Here is an 18,153-nt window from a genome sequence, read left to right as displayed (position 1 = left end):
TTTTACACAGAGAAGTTAAAGAAAAAGTTAAATTAGCATACAAACCAGAACTAATTTCTGTGCTTGAAGGAAAGCTCAATAACTGAAATTCAGGCTTTCATCCCTCATGTCCACTCTTTTATTAATCAGCTGTACTCAGCTATTTAGCATACTAAATATTTGAGTTACTCTTAGCTAAAATTGTTTCATGACCCATTGTTATGTCAGCCATTTACCACATGCTTCTAACTGGTATTTTAATAAACTTCTCTTAACTTCTACAAAACCAAAACTGTGTAAGACTATGGGTTAAAGATATCACTTTGAAAGAAAATATGATCCTTTGAAAGTACAAAAAGCAATGGGCCTCAGAAAATACTGGGGTTTATCTCATGTATTGCTCTTACTCCTAAGAAAATCTATGAGAGGATTTGACTGCAACAAGTTTGTATTTGTATATATGTACTATATAAATCAAGCATTCCACTTTTGGACTGATCTGAATACTAACTGAATAGTCAGCAAAAGAGGAAACAGCTGAAATGTAATTGCTGTGAACTCAGGACAGATGTACTGACAGAAGACAAAACTGAGCACAGTTATACAGAGATAATCAAGAGAAAAATCCAGTCACACTGCATGCCAACTTACTGACTCAATTGTTTAGTGAGTGGATCCAAAGATTAAGGATTTATTACTCACATCCCATTGAATTCTTCAACAGAAAATTGCAGAGAATATTAAAGTAAGATATATCACATTATTTTCTAAGATTCCAGTATAAACAAACCAAATCCTTTTTTTTATCTCATGCTGTGCTGTCTTCATTTCACAGGGTGAAAGAACACACAGAGAACAGAAAGAAGGAGAAATACCTCACTTAATGTTGCAGTGCTTGAAAGACACATCCCTCGTTCATATAGGTAAATGTGCTGTGGACGGCAATGAAGTTAAAACATTTAACATCACCTCAGTTTTGATTACCACAAAAGTAAGGGTTCAATATATACTAAACAAAGAGGAGCTTAAAGTGGAGGCTATATTCATTATATAGTCTTTAGACAAAAGCCACAAACAAACAAAAACCCCAACCGCCCCCAAACCCATGGATATAAAAATAAAATATATTCTATGTTTTTAGAGATACTGTCTTACTGTTTTTGCAACATCATATGACATCAATATTTGCAAAAAGAAGTATTATCATTTAAGTTGCAGTCTACATAGAAGATGCTGTACCATTAGCATATTTTAAAAGTCCAAGTGCAGTATTATAAGCCATGTAGCACACACATGCACACACATACAGAATAATTCAGTATCATAAGAAAGAATCTAGTCCCTTTGCCATTATTTCTCTAAGCTTTTCTACTAAAAATGTAAGTGGATCTTCTGGATGAGCAATAAATACACCACAGAGCAGCACTGCAAAAATAAGCTGCAAATTAATTCCCTGTATTTACAGCAAAGTACCATGTAGTTATGAAGCTGTTAAAATAAACAACAGTTTATCAGAATCTTTTAAAGTACTGCAAAATAGAGGCATTTCTTCTTATCAGCTGCCTTTTGTTCAATTTTTAAAGGTAATATTGCATGTATCAGCATAATTCCATTGGGAGACTTCTAAGAACTGAGTTTAGGATAGTAAAATAAGTGGCATTTCTTTAGCAATTCCTACAAATAATTTAATTGCTTTTAATGTGCATTTTCAAAAATTTATATAAGATTGGATATTCTATTTATTTAATAAGAAATGGAATCTAAAGCAAGTTTAATACTGTGAGGTAAAGAATATGTTGAATGGGCAAAAATTGATCCTGTAGCCAACACTGAAAACAAAATGCAGCTAAAAATATTTGCTTTTCAGGATTGTTTGACTATACAATTTTACATTATCTTTTAGCAACAATGCACAATATACAATGAACCATTTTTTCTCATTTGTCCTTTAGCTGTCTTTAGCTATCAGCTAAATACACGGATCATTTACTTTTGGACTTTCAGCTCACATACAGCAAGAACATTCAAAGTATAATGTATACGGGCAAATTGCAATTATTTAAGTGAGTATTTATTGGAAATGATAAACAAAAAGTTCTTGTGCCTGATAACAGTGTCAAAACATGGCATGCAATATTACTTTCCTTTCAAGATATGGCCTCTTGTTGTCATTAACTTAATGGGGAGCTTGTGCTTGAATTCTTTTCAGGAAGCAAGGCAAGAGGACAAAGAAAAAGAGGAAGGCTCTAAATAAAACCCCTGCTGTGGACAAAGAGGAAAAGCCACGCATGGCACAGAGGCAAAAAAGGCAAATTGCCTGTCAAGTTGCCCCTTGCCCTGCAGAGGCAGAGAGCAGGGCAGGCAGGTGGAGGGAACAGCCTGACAGGCCTTCCATGCTCTAATCAGTAGCCTGTGTAGGGACAGAATCAGACAATAAGGTAAATTGGAAGGGATCTCTGAAGGCAGTTGAACAGAAGTTGTTGGGATGCCCCATTATTGGAAGTGTTCAGTCAGGCTGGACAGTATTTTGAGCAAGCTGATAAAGTGAAAGAAAGGTGTCCCTGCTCATGGCAGGGTGGTTGCACTAAATATTCTTTGAAGGTTCTTTCCAACCCAAACTCTTCTGTGTTTCCATGAATCTAAGTCAAGACCAATACGAAGAGGCGAAGACAAAATTAAAGGCCCTTGTCTTCAGTTTAGACATCTGAATATTTACACCAGTCAACACACCAATTCCAGCCTTAGCATCTTTACAATCCTCTTAACAGAACTGTAGCTTGCAAGGTGTGGCTGATTGTTGACTATGTTAAAAAAATAGAAATGCATCACTTATCATTGTAACTCACAGCATGCAATATTTTAAATAGACACCTAAATGGTTTTTTATCACAAATTTTCCTATGGGCAGATTGCCAAAGCCATTCCCAATATTGGTAAGCTACTCCCTCTGCTGGATAAGGGAGAGGGAGTATCTTGCCATATTTTATTGCAAGTATTGTTTGCCTTTCCAGCCACCCCTTTTTCAAAGAAACAGACAACTTCTTCTCCTTTGGGTGTTTTGAAAGTTCTCCAACACAAGAAATCCAATCTATCCAGTGATATACAGGAATGCAATGCCTCTGTTTAACATTTGAGAACGTTAATTAAATAAGGAAGGAGTTGTAACATCTCATCTTGCAATCCTCATTCAAGTACTCTTCAATAATGCTTGGACTAGGTGTAAAGCAGGAAACAAATGTAGCAATTACGCCAAGTAATCACAAGTCCATCACCAATATCTTCACCCTTTCTTCTTAATACTTCTTTAGCCATTTACCCTTCATGGCAAAATTAATTTGGGTCCTAGAGCAGAAAAATCTTAGGCCAGCTCTTCATCCATATTTACTTCTAACATTGTAAGAATACAGCTACTAACTACAGTGAAGTTGTCACACACAAGAGTGTTTGCAGCATTACAGTTTTTGCCTGACTTTTAATTAATACTGTTTAAAAGTAAATCTGGATGTGAACAGACAGAAATGAGACAGGAAGGAAATTCTCAGATCCAGCAGGGAATCCTAAATTATCTGACCAAGATTACTTGGACTTCAACTTGTTTGGATTATGTCCAAACCACAGTCTCATCATAAAAAGTAAATGTCCATTTTAGAACTCTATACCCTTAACTTTGAGACTGTGTATAAATGTTCAAAGGTCTCAGCTTTGATGTTGCTTAATAAAAGAACCAGTATCATCTCATTTATCTTCACACCAAGCATCCTGTAACTTCATAAAGAAATTAAAATACAACAAAATTTAAATAAGAAATATGGCTAGATATCAGCAAGCAACAACCTCTAAGAAACAAGAAAAACAAGGACAAAAATATCTCACACAAGGTAATTTTTAACTGGTTCTTTTTAAAAGAGTCTTCCTTTAATCTTATCCTTAATTCTTTCATTTTTAGTCCATTAACTTAATTTTACTCCTGCTATAATTTTGTTACAGCTATAATGCTATAACTTTTGCTAGGAAATTTAGATATGGGCTATTTTTAAAGTGCTGAATCAAGAAAGACACCTCATGCTGATACATCTTATATTTTGGGGTTCTGTGCTAAGAAAGCAAAGAATGATCTAGAGACAGACTCCCAGGAGAAGTACTCGGTCTACCTGGCAGCACTGTCTGTAATTATTGTAATTGGCTCAAGATTTCTTTATTAGTATTTCCATGGAAGTCCTGGCTGTAATAGCTGATTGCAAACAGGGTCTGTTTTGGCTGCTTAAATATATAAGGCTATCTCTTAAACTTGCATTTGTGCATTATGCCTTTTTTTTGTTTGAGGGAAACTGAAAAACAGCTGTTGCAGATTTCGTAACAAGCAGGGGTGAACATGACAAACAGAGAGGGAAATATAGAAACACAGAGAATCACAAAATTCTTGCAAATTCTAAGGGCAAACCTACCAACCCTGTTTCCCCCACATTCCTTCACACTGTGCCAGTTTTACTCTCTGATATTTTTAAGTCTATTTCTCCCATGCCAACAAGAACACCGAATCCACCAGCAAATCTGAAGCATCTAGTGTCATCTTTACGACTGACAGGCGGTTAGAAAACATGGATTGCACCCACTCATGAGGAAGGAATTACCTGGCTGGACTCTAGAGGTTCTTCTGTAATTAACACAGAAGAAGTCAAAAGTAACAGAGAAAGTGCCAGTGCAGTTCCCCAGGTTCGTCTTCATTTAAATCCTCGTTTAACACAGATTATAAAGCAGAATTGCTTTGTTCCATCTTGTTACTCTCCGAAATAAATCGTTTGAAGCATGCTAGTGACAAAACGAGCAGAACAAAATCATCCCCAGGCAGAAGAGAGCAGCGGGAGGGATGTGAGATGCCCCGGCCAGAGCTGAGGGACGCAACGAGCCGGGACCAGGGCTCTGCTGAGGGCCGAGGGGGACGGTCCGTGCGGGAGGGTGGCGGTGGCTCCCTGTCACAGATGTTACCGGGGGACTTTGTGGTCCCACCGGCTCCAGTGGGACCAGGCTGCCGACCGCCTGGACACCCAGGAGGTGGCGGAGGGCCAGGGGCGGCGGAGACGGCGTTCCCCCACCTCGGGGATGATATTCCCCTGGCCAGGGGCTGCCCTGGCGCAGGAGCTCCCTTCCCGCCGGCAGGCCGGCTCCCCGAGCGGGCAGCCTGTTTGGGAACGCGCTGCGGGACCAGGCCGGCCCGGAGCGCGGGTGATTCCTTCCTGGAGAACGGAAACCGCAGCGCGTCGCTGTCACGCAGCGGCGGAGCCTCTCCCGCGCCCCACACGGAGCTGTGGGCTCGGCATCCCTGCGGCACCTCGGGCACAGCCCCCGCGTCCGGGGCCCGAGGGAAGGGCAGAGCCGCGGTCGAGCCGCGCCGGATAAGGCGGTGGCTTCCGCGGGCCACGCGGCCGGGGCGATGTGGGAGCCGCGGGGCGCGGCGGTGAGGGCGGCGGCGGCGGCCCTGCTGCTCGGGGCCGGCGCCTGCTACTGCCTGTGGCGGCTGGCGGCGGGCGGGCGGCGGGGGCGGCGAGCAGCGGCCGAGCGGGGCCCGCCGGCAGGTGAGGGCCGGGGCAGGGCAGGGCAGGGCAGGGCGGGTCTCGCCCCTCCGGTGTGCGGCGGGGCCGGGGGAGGCTCCGCAGGGCCCGGGGAGCTCCCAGCCCGCGGCCCTGCAGCGCGGCTCGCGGCCCGGAGGTGGCTCTGCGCCCTGACAGAGGCGGTGCCACGGCCCTGAGTCCCGGCCCTCCGTAGCCATGCGGCAATTTGGGGCACTCCGGAGTGTGGTTTATTTTTAGAAAAGCCTATTACTTTTTTTTTTTATTAGTTCCCCCAAAGCGCACGTCTGATCAGTGTGTTTACTTATGTTATTGCAGTTATTTGTGTTCCCCCTATAATTCAAAGCTGAGTGGAATGTGTTTAGACGAGGATGAAAAACGTGTGTTTCACATCTGTGTTTGAAGTGAGCTATTGAATCATCATAATTAACTTTGACCTTTTTTTTTTTTTTTTTTAACCCCGAAAGAATACTGTAGTGTTTGCCTGGTATGATGTTGGATGTAGAGTTGTGGAATTTAAAGCACTGTTAGCTTCTCAGAAGTCATCTCGAGTAAGCTATGACTAGTCCAGCAGTCACAGATCAGGTTTCATGGCTCTTCAGCTGAACTGTTTAGAACACTGAATAGTTCTGCCTCCGACCTGGCTAATAATGGCCTTTGATAACATTTGTTATAGAGTACCTGACCTTTTATAAAGATCAGGTACTCCATAACATCATCCTGACTCAGAAGAAGCCTTCCTCCTTGTTTTGAGTGATGCCACAATCAGCAGAGCTCCTAACATCGTGGCTGTTACTTTGTCAAAGGACCTCAGCGTACTAGCAAAGTGTCATAATTTCTGAAAGTAGTAGTCTGTAAACTGGAAGTTTTGTTTCCTACAGTGCCCAGACACATTTCCACATTTCATTTTGTGGACTAAAAAAACCCCCAAGCCATGTTTGTTGAATATTCCTAATAATTTTGCAGAGGAAATTTGCTATTGGTTAACCAGGAAGTAATGCACCTCAACCTCTAATTGTGTGTTCCTTTTATTCTCCACCTTCAAAAGAGGTAATTAGAGGACTCAGGAAAAGGATGGAAATCTTAGTGTCATAAAAGTCTTTTTACCATGACCTGATGATTGGGCACAACATTAGAACAATATGTCCTACAACTGAGAGCTAAATTTCAGCTTTGTAAAAACATTAAGTAGCAACTAAGTGAAATGTCTCAAACTTAGTATCAAGTATTTAATTAATCAATTATTAATCAATCATTTATTAATCAATCAATTATTAATCAATCATTTAATTTCTAAATGTTGATAGACAACAGTCCTCCAGTGTCAACCCATACCATGGATGTGGATGCTCTACAGAAACTTATTCATTTGCTCCAGGCCACAGATGATCCATTAATTCAAGAGCAAGCTTTAATCACTCTCAGCAACAGTGCTGCCTTCTCTGTAAATCAAGTGAGTATTGTTCTGTAGAAAACAACAGTGTCCAATGCCAGCCAGTCTGGCAGAGGAGAGCTGCTGTTTTGCTAAACAGTGACACAGGACTGAAAGCCAGGACAGCTTGTGCTCTAAAATCCATTTAATGTCTTGCCTTAATTTCTGCTGGTTCAAATAATATAATTCACCAGCTTCACAGAATTTATTGAATTATAAAGTTTGGACCACTTAAAGTCCTGTACTTCAAAAGTACTGTAAATATACCTTTTGTTGCTTACAAATATGTAATGTTAATGAAAAGGTTGAATACTAGGTTAAATACTTTCTGGTTCAGATCTAAAATTTAATGAGATAAACTATATTTCTTGTCCCTCACAAAGTTGTGTGCTGTTTGCACATTAGCAATTTTACAACTATTGAGGCATCTCCAAATCATTCGGACATAGAATGCAGAAAAACTTTGAGCTGGATGCCAATTTTCATGCCTTTTTAACAGTTTAACCTCCAAGGTCCCATCCTTTTTCCTACTTATGATTGCCATCTCTTCTGGCTTCTCAGAATGGCTTTCTTAATAAAAATTTCTTAGAATGCAACTGGAGCATAAAGCTCATTAGTCCATTTAAATATAACTATTTTTAAGAGCAGTATTTTTTAAAAAAGACAGTTAAAGTCTAAGTGAGAAAGATTAAAAACAGTAATAAAAATAAGTGTAACGGAAAAAGTTTCAGAATCTCTAATAATATGAAGCTACATCTTGAAATTCTGTCCTGTTCAGGCAGGACTTTTAGGTACTGCAATCTGGCTCAGTTGTTCTATTAACTCATTATCGAGTAATTTCCTTTTATTCTTTATAATGTAAAATGCTTTAAGCATGCTTTGCAGACCAGATTTTAAAAGCAAAGGTGATGTACTATTGTCAAATAATAGCAACCTATACTTTTGCTCCTAATCAGAACCCTTCTTAGTTTCAGTAAAGCAACAAAGCAGTATCTGCTAACACTCTCTTTAAACAGAGCAGTCAGTTCTGAATTCTTCATTCACATACTTCATTTTTGTCAAATGGAGACGTTGAGGGAATGCTTCAGCATTTAAACTGAATTTTTAAAAATCCTATTAAATATCTTCTATATTTCAGGATATAATCCGAAATTTGGATGGTCTTTCTGTTATTGGAGGGATGCTCTCCAACTGCGTTCCCAAAGTTAAAGAAAAAGCACTAAATGCACTTAACAATTTGAGTATGAATATTAAAAATCAGGAAGAGATACAGGTAAGATTCTTAGTGGGAAAAACCAAAGTAACCAAGGCAAAGAGACAGTATAGGTCCTTAAGCATATTTGTTAAATACAAATATGCTTAAGGACCAAATACAGGATGCCAAAATGCTTTGATGACAGACATACAAGTCAGCAGATCTGGATGACTGATAGGATAACTTAGAAATGCATTGCTTCACTGGCATTTATTTTTAAAATAAAAGACATGAACCTATGCAGTTTGTGTTCAGCTTTCACAAAATACTACTAGACAGAGATTGTGCTGTCAAGATTATAGCAAAATTATGTGAGGTAAGATGATTTCCAAACATGCCTACAACATCAGCAGTAGCTGTTTAACAGAATGGATTGCAGACTGAACTTGCCAGGACTCCTTAGGTGAGGGAGAAGAAAAGAGTAATTGAGCCCCTGGGTTTGTACAAGACCAATTTTTCAGGTGATGCTTCCATCTTAAAAGAAAAGCATGTTTAAATTATAACAAGTTCCACTGGTAAATATAGTACATGCTATGGATATGAAAGGTCTAAATATCTAGAAAAAAAAGAAATCTATCTGATCAATCAATAGATCAAAAAGTGTCCAAGTGATGAGCTGAGGCAGATTTGAAGACTTTAACTAGTTTGCTTCAGTAGCTTGATTAAAAGGTAATGTGACTGCATGTGGTAGTTTGCAGCATCTTTAGCAATAGGAAATTTTTATTAAGTAGTGCTTGTCAATATTTGTCTAGGTGTATCAGAAGAAAATCACTCCTTTGGTAGGGGTAAATTACTTTTTTTTCCCTCAGTTAGGACTCCAAGATTTGTTGTATACTGTAATCCAGAAGAAAAATTGGTAAAAATAGTAGTTAATGTCAGTTGTCACATTGCTGTTCCTACAGTGTGCTCCAGTAAATAGACCGCATGGCTGGGAGAAAGGATTTCATTTCAAAGCTTGTCCTTAGCTTGTTCTCCATATTTAAGATGTTAGTTACTTATAAGTGATTTTCTAAACAACTCCTTAAAGCAGTTGCGTCACTTCTGAGATGGAGGCAAAGCAATTTAAGTTTTCAGAGCAAGTTATGTTTCAGGAAGATTAGTGAGCATAATGCTGTGTGGTCTACTTCTGTCATGCCACTAGAATGTCTGAAATATTCAAAACAAAAACAAACTTATTTCCAAGAACCTTTGCCATTCAGCCAGCAATGTTCAGGAAGGATTTATGTTACTGTAGCTAGGCCATTGATACTATTTGTGACAGAAAATATACATTTATTAAAAACTATTCTCTCTTTATTTCCTCCCCCATTTCCCCAGGTATTTATTACACAAGTGTGTGGAACTGTTGAGTCAGCTCCCCTGAACTCTGAAGTGCAGCTAGCTGGACTCAGGCTATTGACAAATATGTCTGTTACCAGTGACTACCACCAAAAGATGATAAACTCAATTCCATGCTTTCTTCATTTGCTTTCAGAAGGAATTGAAAGGACACAGGTACTGGGTAGTGTTATTCTTACAAGCCATTTATGAAGCTGCTTTGCTTGCCTTGTTTCTTAACATTTTAGTAAAATGGTTTAGACTGTGCTAAGAAAAAACCCAATATTCATTAATGATAACAGATTTTATGCATTACAATATGGATCTGTATTAGTTTCACAATATAAATGCAAAAACGGGTGAGGGAAAGGAATCTTGGTAGTGGAACCATCAGGCTACAGCTCTACCAAAGCAGTGCAAGGTGCCCTGTGATTGCCCTGTGCCTTTGCCATAGCAACTCCAGAATTCTCTTCTGCTCTAAACATTGCACTGCATCACAGAGCAAGGACAACCTGCATGGGAAAGGCTTCACTGATGCATGAATCTCTGCAGGGAAACATGCCAAGCAGTGATCCCAAGTTATGGACTTTAGTTCCATTATGCTTATGACACCTCTGGCAACCTTAGTGACTGCAAGTGGAAATCATGCTTATTTGTGGCTTGTTGTAATACTGAAAGGGGCTTCAGTTAGGGACCAAACTCAGCTTTATTCAAGATGTTGTGGTACCATCAGTGTATGTGGTTGCTCTATCAGATCAAAACCAGTTTTCCAAAAAATACGCTTCCACTAAACATAACACACCTATTGTACTTAAGTACAGGAAGTAATATGGCCTTTCCCTAGTGTTTAAAAACTAGCATCACAAGGTCCAAGAAAGTACAAAGGCTTTGGGTCATTTTAAATGCAGTACTTAACCATCTTCTTTGTATTGTAAACATATTCTCCATTTAGCCTAGGATTTGTTTATGGGTCTTGCCTTATTTTGATGTTTAAGTCAATCTGAATTTGCTTCTAACATGTCTATTCCTTGGTTTTCCCATACCAAAATACTCAAGATATTGGTTAACCCATTTTGCCTTTTCCTCCCCAAGTCAGCTTTGACATTATTGATACCCATTACAGCTTTACTCACTGTTTTGGAGCTTTTAATGAACTTGAACATTCCTCACTTCAGATTCAAGTTTTGAAAGTACTTGTGAACTTATCTGCAAACCCAGCCATGACAAGACATCTTCTCAGAGCTCAAGTAAGATTCTTGCTGCTTCATTTAATTTTTGGCATTTATACATGTGTACCAGTTAAAATATTGAATGCACTAGAAGAATTTTAATGTATTAGAAATAAATATGCAATTCCAGAATAAATTCTAGACACTGCTTAGTTAAAATCAGTAGCTAAGTGCACATTCTTTCATGGGTGGGCTTTATTGCAGAGGGTAGTATAGTACAGATACTGTACTAAGAGAGGGAGAGGCACAGGGACTTGGAGACAGTTGGTTGTACTTCCCGTGTACTATTCCAAATAACCAATAACTTGCAGAAGCCTGTTCTAACCTTCCCTTTCCACCAAATGGGTAATACCATGAACTTCAGTTTGTATTATGTGAAAGAAACCCAAACCTTAATTTCCAGACACACAGTCAGTATATAGATTGAAAACTATCAAATAGAACCGGTACTGTAAGTGATCCTTCTCAACTGCTGTTTCTATAGCCAATTACTGGACCAAACCCAACCAAATTCCACTGGAATCCCCACCCCTTTATTCAAATGCAGCCATAAAACTGTTGCCTCTAAGTGCTCTTTCCCTGTGCATTTACTTATTTCTTCATGGAGAAATTTGTGTGACATTTGCTGTGTTGGCCTTGGCACACAGGTTTCTTTCAGTTTCAGTTCCTCACAAAGTCAGGGGCTGGAATGGTACTGCATCCTCATCCCCATCCTCAAAGTAACTTTCTTAAACATGCAGTGGCTTCTATTGTGAGCTATCTGCCATGAGCAAAGCTAGTCTAGATAATGCTGTCTTTTCATTATTCAAATGAGGTTAGAATAGCTAAATATTCAATTCTCTGTTAGGGGTATAATTTTTCATTTATCAGATATGCTAACAAAAACATTCAGGGCAAAATCAACGTGGCTGAGAAGGAAAGGGGACCCTCTCTTCCAAATGGGAATTTTCCAGACAGCCACATTTTGGAGATTGAAAATACAAAGCATTTATTAGCCCACTGATGCACAGGCCAGTCTTTTCTAGAGAGAAAATATGCACACTGTGCAAGTTTCTGACAGGAGTTCACAGCATACTGGGATGTCATACAATTTCTGCTTTAGATGGTTTAGGTGCACATTTTTTTCCATCTTCTTAAGTTCAATTTAGTTACATGTACTTACTGCGGGTGACTAAGTATGGACTATTTCTTCAATATCCTAGGTGCCATCATTTGTGTTACTTTTTGACAACTGTGCAAACAGAGATATTCTGGTTCGAGCCCTGGCGTTTGCAGCAAACTTGAAAAAGAACATGAACGATGAAGAAGGCACCAAGATTGAGGAATACAGTGAAGACTCAATTTTCTTCACACTCAGCAGGGACTCTGCCCCATTTGCTCAGAGACTGGCATCTTTGCTGCATCACCCTGACACAGAAGTGAAAGAGCAAGTTGTGAGAATATTAACACAATAGTGTTGTTTTCTTAAAACAGACTGACCTAATGAAAATATCTAATCTTGGCAATGCTAGGCTAAGAAAGCCTGCAACAAGTAAACAATACAACAATGATGGAGAAAAAAAAGCCCTAAATACTATCAGATATTTTTTACAAGCAAGAGAAAAGCAATAGCTTAATTATTACTGACAAACCACTGCACAGTTGCTACATTTATGCAATGGAGGCAAACAGTTTAAAACATGAAAACATTTATATGTAAAACAAACATTTTAAATGAATGAGTGAAGTGAAAGTATCCTTTGCAATGTCACAGACTTTTTTTTTACTTTAAGTATTTACAGCTGTTGAATAAACACCTCATTAGAATTGTGCATTAAAGATTTAGTAATTGGGGATTAGGCATTTATATTTTATTAGTCTACCTATGAAAATGGTACAGCTGAATCTTACAAAATAATATTAAATAAAAACAATACCAAACTATCATTGGCGTCCTACAGAATTAGTATCTTCAATGAATGCCACATACTAAAGTCACCAAACCTGGGTTTTTGCATCGTACCTGTATGGAATTTATTCTTAAACTCTATTTTTGTATGCTTAGTATATCGACTCCATTTAGCTAAATTGCAGTGCAGTTAACCACTACTATGAAAGGTTTCTACACTTGAACAAAAATTGAAAGGATTTTGTATTGCTTTAAAATTGTCACTTTAGGGAAAGCAGACATATTTTAAAAAAGTATTTTATTAGGAGTCAAGGGTTATCTGCAACTGCAATTCAGCAGTCTCATTCTTATTAAGTCTACAGGAGCACTATCATAAACATTTTTACAAAAGCTTCCAATTCTATAGTAGGCCTTGGGCTTCCTTTCCTTGGATATCTTTACTCCTTTTTTTTTCTGCAACTGGAGCATCACTGGAATGAATGCTTCTGCAGGATTAGCCCCCATAAAGTTTTAGTGAGCAAACCAGCATTACTTCAAAATGAAGTGGAATTCCATACAAACATCACTGTAAAAGAACCTGAACATAGTTTATTGATGAACAGAAACTATACTAGAAAATACTTCTAAAACCAAACTACTAAAAAACTTCCACTACAGAGGAACTAAAAAAAGGTGTCAGATGTAAAGGCTAGGAAAGTTTTCCACTTTGTTCCATTTTTAAGAGAACTGTATCACCTAAACTGTTACCAAGTTCTTCATCTTTCTAATTTAGCATACTCACTGCTCTTAGAAAACATTACTATCTTCTCTTTCTGTACTACAATAGATACTTATTTTCAGAAGGTCACTTTGCAAATAGCTATAACTGCAAGAAAAATATGACCTTGAAACTGTGACACACCCATGCCATGATCAATACAGGGGTAAAGTCACACATATCTAATTTATCCACGTAGGTAGTTTTAACTCACCAGGAATACAGTTAAGGCAGAAATAGAAGTTGGCATGATTCCCAGTCAGAAACTTGACAATTGCTGCATTGACAGTGAACTTCCTTTTCTCCTTCCCACTGCTCCTAAAACACTGTACAGTTTGTAATAAGCAAGTTACATTACAATCACTTAATGTTTTGCAGCTTTTTGTAGATTTAATGTTTTCTGCTGCTGAATTTGACTAAGTAAAGACTATTCCAGACACTAAGAATTTACACACTCTCCTCTCCTGACAAGACATAAGGACCAGTCTGTTCTAGGTATAGCTGATACATAGTTTCTTAAGCTCAACAGAGATGTTTACATGTCCCTTTCCGTGTTCTCCAACCTAAAAATAAGTTTTTTCAGTATCATCTTTTTGATAGAGTTGATCTCTTAGCCGTTGCTTTAACAGCTGACACAAACAAGAGACCTTTTCTAAAAATACATGAGAACTTGCTACAGTGTTGTCTCAGTTTTCTTTTTTCTGGTCTAGAAAGAACTATTTTTAAATGCTTTCTTCATAGAACAATGCTGCTGAGATGTTTGAAATCATGCAAGACTTTGCAATGTGCCTTTATGCAAAGATGTCTCAGTTTTTATCACCTACCTCACACCCTTGGTGAAATTTTATCAGCACCAAGCAGAACATAACTGTCACCATTCTAGGTACAAATGTTGTGAATTAACAGATCCAAAACAAAACATGTCATTACTGACATTTAGTTTCTGATGCACGTAACTCAGTATATCTCTGCTCTGTGGCTGCTTAGCTAGCTGTTCTGTATTTTAGTTCCACTCTTTCTGAAGTATGTAATTTTACAGAATAATCTATTGATGATTATAAAAATGGAAAAAGAAAACAACCCACAACAAAACCAACCTTAATCCTAAACTTATCCTTCAAAGTACTCAAAAGTTCTTGCAGCTTGGGGTCCTCCACAAAATTACAAACAGGTAATATACATTGTATCACCCAAATTGTGATTGAAGCGGTTGTGTAACAGGAGACTTCATCTGAAACGCCCCCAACACTGAATAACAGGGTAGTTTTAAACCAGTTTTGATAACTGTCTATAGTCAAAATATTACCTCAGTTGTTCCTACCATGAAATCTCATTAAGTGGTTTTAATTAGCTGCCAGAAGTTCATGCCTTTAAATAATGTGTCCTTTTTATATATATTTATCTTTGTGGGATATGAAAATAAAATGTTCAGCAATAACAAAAAAAACCCCACAAACCAACCCACATATCCCACAGACCAACAGAAATCAAACAAAACATGATTTGCCAATGGAATTATGAAGGAGAATAACAACCCTTTTTATTGGCAACAATAGGCTTTAATTCTGTAAATGAGCAAGACAATTTGATACAGACACATTTGGCCAAGTTTAATAACACTGAACAATATTGTAATCTCATTCAACTTTAAAATTATAGGGAAGCTATTAGAAAAAATACCACAGCCCTTGCTTAAGATTTTCTACTGGGGAAAAAAAAAAAAGGTACTTAGAAAAAGGCTGATTTAATGCAAGGACAAGCGACATTAAGAGGTTTTTCCACTTCATGTGCTGCAATTGACATATTCAGACCTAAATTAAAAACACAGACAAAACAATAGAAGTGTGCAGGTATTCTGGCCAGCAGCTAGTTTTTACACATCCATGATGCAATATTAAATTATCTCTTTCTTTAAAAGGCACATTTCTTTGATGTAAAATTCAGCATTTGTGGTTTATTAATGAAGAGTGAAACAATTTTACCATGCTTGTGCTTAAACAACACAGCTGTATTGGAAGACTTCACCCCACAAAACATATAGTGAAGCTGTATGAAGCTTGTACATCAAGGTACAGGGCATAACCTGAGGACTAACAAGTGGGAGATGACAGTCTAACAATGAATAATTCAAGTCAGCCATTAATCCTAAGAATATGTTCTGTGCTGAAGTAATTATTGCTGCAGCAGGTAAGATGAAGAGTTTAAAAATAATTTTTTTATCAGTGGTGTACATCAGAGCAAGTTATTCCCAGACAACACTCAATATATAAATCACTTTTAGATCACCTCTCTAAATTTATAAACAATATAACTAGTAAAGTTTGTCATGAAATCGGTGTGCAAGCTTTAGTTCTGAAACTGATAAACCTGGCATTTAGAAATCCAATTCAATCTCAAAAATTTATTGTGTACATTATGTTAGTATTGTTACATTAGTTCAAATCAAACAGGCTTACAAGGAACTGACGCTGTTTCAGTTTTCAAACCGGTCATTTGTGTTCAAATTCCGTGATTCTCCATGGCGTAAAACAAAGAAGTCATCTTTTTTCAAGCCATATCTTTCAAGAGCTTCATTCAATTTAACTGGAGGATCCAAGTAATACTGAAAAAAAAAGAGAATATTATGAGGGAAAAGATACCACTGCAACATTTTTTGAAGGGAAAGAAAAACCCTCTAAAAAACGGGAGGAGGAGAAGGATATTTGTCAAATTAAAATGTTTGGGTTCATTTGAAGTTTTTGAACGATAAGAACACTGATTTACAGCAGCAGAGTAACTAGCAAGGCTCAACTCGTGAGCCCCAACTCGGTCGCCTTAACGCAGCAATAGAGCCCTTCGTTGGAAGCGCTGGCCGCCAGCAGCCGGCGCTTTCCCTCGCTCTGCAACCCGAGCTGTCAGCGGCCCCGTTCGAACGCTCCCCGCTCAAGTTACCGCTGTGTATTTGTTACATTGCCGAAAGGCGCCGTCAAGGAGTAATCATCTGGTTTTGTGCTCCTAAATACACAGTAACTTTTGTACCGCGGGCACTAGTAACACAGTTTATTGGAAACACTGCGGACAGGAAATGTTCTATCCGCGCACAGCATCCTATGTTCCCTCCATGCTCTGCCACGGAGGTGCACGAGCAGCTGGGAGGGAGCATAGACGGGACAACATTTGACAGATCAGGTGATCACACTATCAGGAATTAATTAGGAGATAAAGTGGTGCAACTGATGCAAAAACAAAGTTGAAAAACAGCTACCAGACAATATCAAAACAAATGTGGATACTTTCTATTCACTGCACTTTCAGTTGCTGTGAAAGTATCTGGGTAACCTTCTTATTAGATCTGTGGACTTGGGGGGTGTAAATAGAGGAATAAAACATTTTAAAAAATCAAAACCATAATAACTCATTTTTTTTCATATCCTTTCTGGTTTTAACTTTGAATCAACTATTAAAAATACTGTTTATATACTTACTAGACAGATATAATTAATAAATACTGTTTGACATACTGGCATGTAGTTCTTACTATCTCCAAGTGATGCACCACTCAGTTTGGTTTTATTACTGCATAACATAATGCGTAACACTGCATAATACTGCACGTGACCTCATCTGTTATGTTCCTCAGCATTTGGATATCAGAAATCCTCTACATTTGCTTTAATAATTCTGTACTTTCTTAACCATGGAAATATTTTATGTAATTGGTTATGAAAAGCTAAGCATTGTTTTGAACAGCAGTATATAGAGTAACAATTTTCACTGATACAAAGTTCACATTTTAAGTTTGCATTTACAGATATGTAGGTTAAACTGCACAAGCAAAGCTTCACTAATGACAGTCTAGTCCTTGGAAATCTGAACTCACGTTTAGTGTTGCAATTTACCTCATTTGCTAAAGCAAAGGTCCCCCAATGAATTGCTACAGACTTCTTTGCTTGAACATCAATATGGATTCTTACTGCTTCTTCAGGATCCACATGCTGGTATTTCATAAACCATCTACCAAAACAAAGAAGCACTTTTTTGTGTCACCTAATCCAGTGTAAGAATTCTCCTTTACTGCTGTTGCAAAGTACAAAAAGAAATACGTGCTCATCAAAAAAATCATAAGCATGTACACTGGGACAACATGCAGAACAGTCAAGATCAGGAAACTAACCTATACCAACATACCCATCAAACAGCAGTTCATTTATTGTACTCTCTTTTTGAAGGATATTTTCTTATCTCTCTTTTCAATAGGTTAAGGATGTATTACTGGTGCCCTGAGGCATTAGGGCCAAAACTTTAAATCCGTCCCTGAAAGAATTTGGTGGTAGCAGTACAAACCAAAAAGTGTGTGCTTCAGAGATAGCCCAAGGGAAGAGGCAAAACAGAAGAGAGAACTTGGCAATTCTTGAAAGATACAGAATTTTTTACCATGCTATTTGGATTCCCATCTTTTTCTCTCAGTCCATACATTCTTTCCTTCCAGCATCACAGGAGTACTATCATCTAAATGTTTTCTCCAAAAGGAGAAAAGTTATCTCTCCTGAGCAAACAGATTTTTCATACTCTATAAGCAAGTCATCCTTGTCTCCAGATAAGTTGCAAAATCAAGGTAAATACTGAAGCAAGAGAAAAATGCAGCAAATGACATACACTGGAATGGGCTGGATTAAATGGTGCCGTTTCAGAAAAAAAGGCACAGAGTAATTCCAGATTTTTACTCAACATTTTTAAGGGAAAAAAGACT

General features: G+C 38.2%; 2 protein-coding genes across 9 annotated transcripts in view; one reads left to right on the top strand and one right to left on the bottom strand.

The window, feature by feature from the left end:
• Positions 1-5,263: 5,263 nt before the first annotated feature.
• Positions 5,264-12,702, top strand: ARMC10 (armadillo repeat containing 10). Its single transcript, XM_059847411.1, has 6 exons — positions 5,264-5,552; positions 6,854-6,999; positions 8,117-8,251; positions 9,551-9,727; positions 10,726-10,797; positions 11,982-12,702. Exons 1-6 carry the CDS (start codon positions 5,411-5,413, stop codon positions 12,231-12,233), a joined length of 924 nt encoding a protein of 307 aa, XP_059703394.1. The 5' UTR covers positions 5,264-5,410; the 3' UTR covers positions 12,234-12,702.
• Positions 10,238-18,153, bottom strand: part of NAPEPLD (N-acyl phosphatidylethanolamine phospholipase D) — a 25,867-nt gene continuing 17,951 nt past the window's right edge. For 5 of the 8 annotated variants that reach the window (XM_059847401.1, XM_059847405.1, XM_059847403.1 and 2 more), the window contains 2 exons: positions 17,303-17,417; positions 14,962-16,026 (listed from right to left, as the gene is read on the bottom strand). In XM_059847401.1, coding sequence (XP_059703384.1) covers positions 15,898-16,026; positions 17,303-17,417 — 244 coding nt within the window. In that variant the 3' untranslated portion in view covers positions 14,962-15,897. Of the gene's footprint in view, positions 12,187-13,638; positions 13,751-14,961; positions 16,027-17,302; positions 17,418-18,153 lie in introns of those variants that run through there. The other 3 variants (XR_009486624.1, XR_009486625.1, XM_059847402.1) reach the window with 3 other exon arrangements.

This window comes from Haemorhous mexicanus, chromosome 5 (genome assembly GCF_027477595.1).
Source record: "Haemorhous mexicanus isolate bHaeMex1 chromosome 5, bHaeMex1.pri, whole genome shotgun sequence".
Classification (NCBI taxonomy): Eukaryota; Metazoa; Chordata; class Aves; order Passeriformes; family Fringillidae; genus Haemorhous; species Haemorhous mexicanus.
The sequence above is the reverse complement of the archived record's forward strand: the minus strand, read 5'-3'. Positions and strand labels throughout refer to the sequence as shown.

Excerpts from the sequence above, each read along its gene's own strand:
- ARMC10 (XM_059847411.1), top strand. The coding sequence starts at position 5,411 with ATGTGGGAGCCGCGGGGCGCGGCGGTGAGGGCGGCGGCGGCGGCCCTG. Across the intron at positions 9,728-10,725 it reads AAGGAATTGAAAGGACACAG|ATTCAAGTTTTGAAAGTACT; the intron begins GTACTGGGTAGT and ends TCCTCACTTCAG. Across the intron at positions 10,798-11,981 it reads GACATCTTCTCAGAGCTCAA|GTGCCATCATTTGTGTTACT; the intron begins GTAAGATTCTTG and ends TCAATATCCTAG.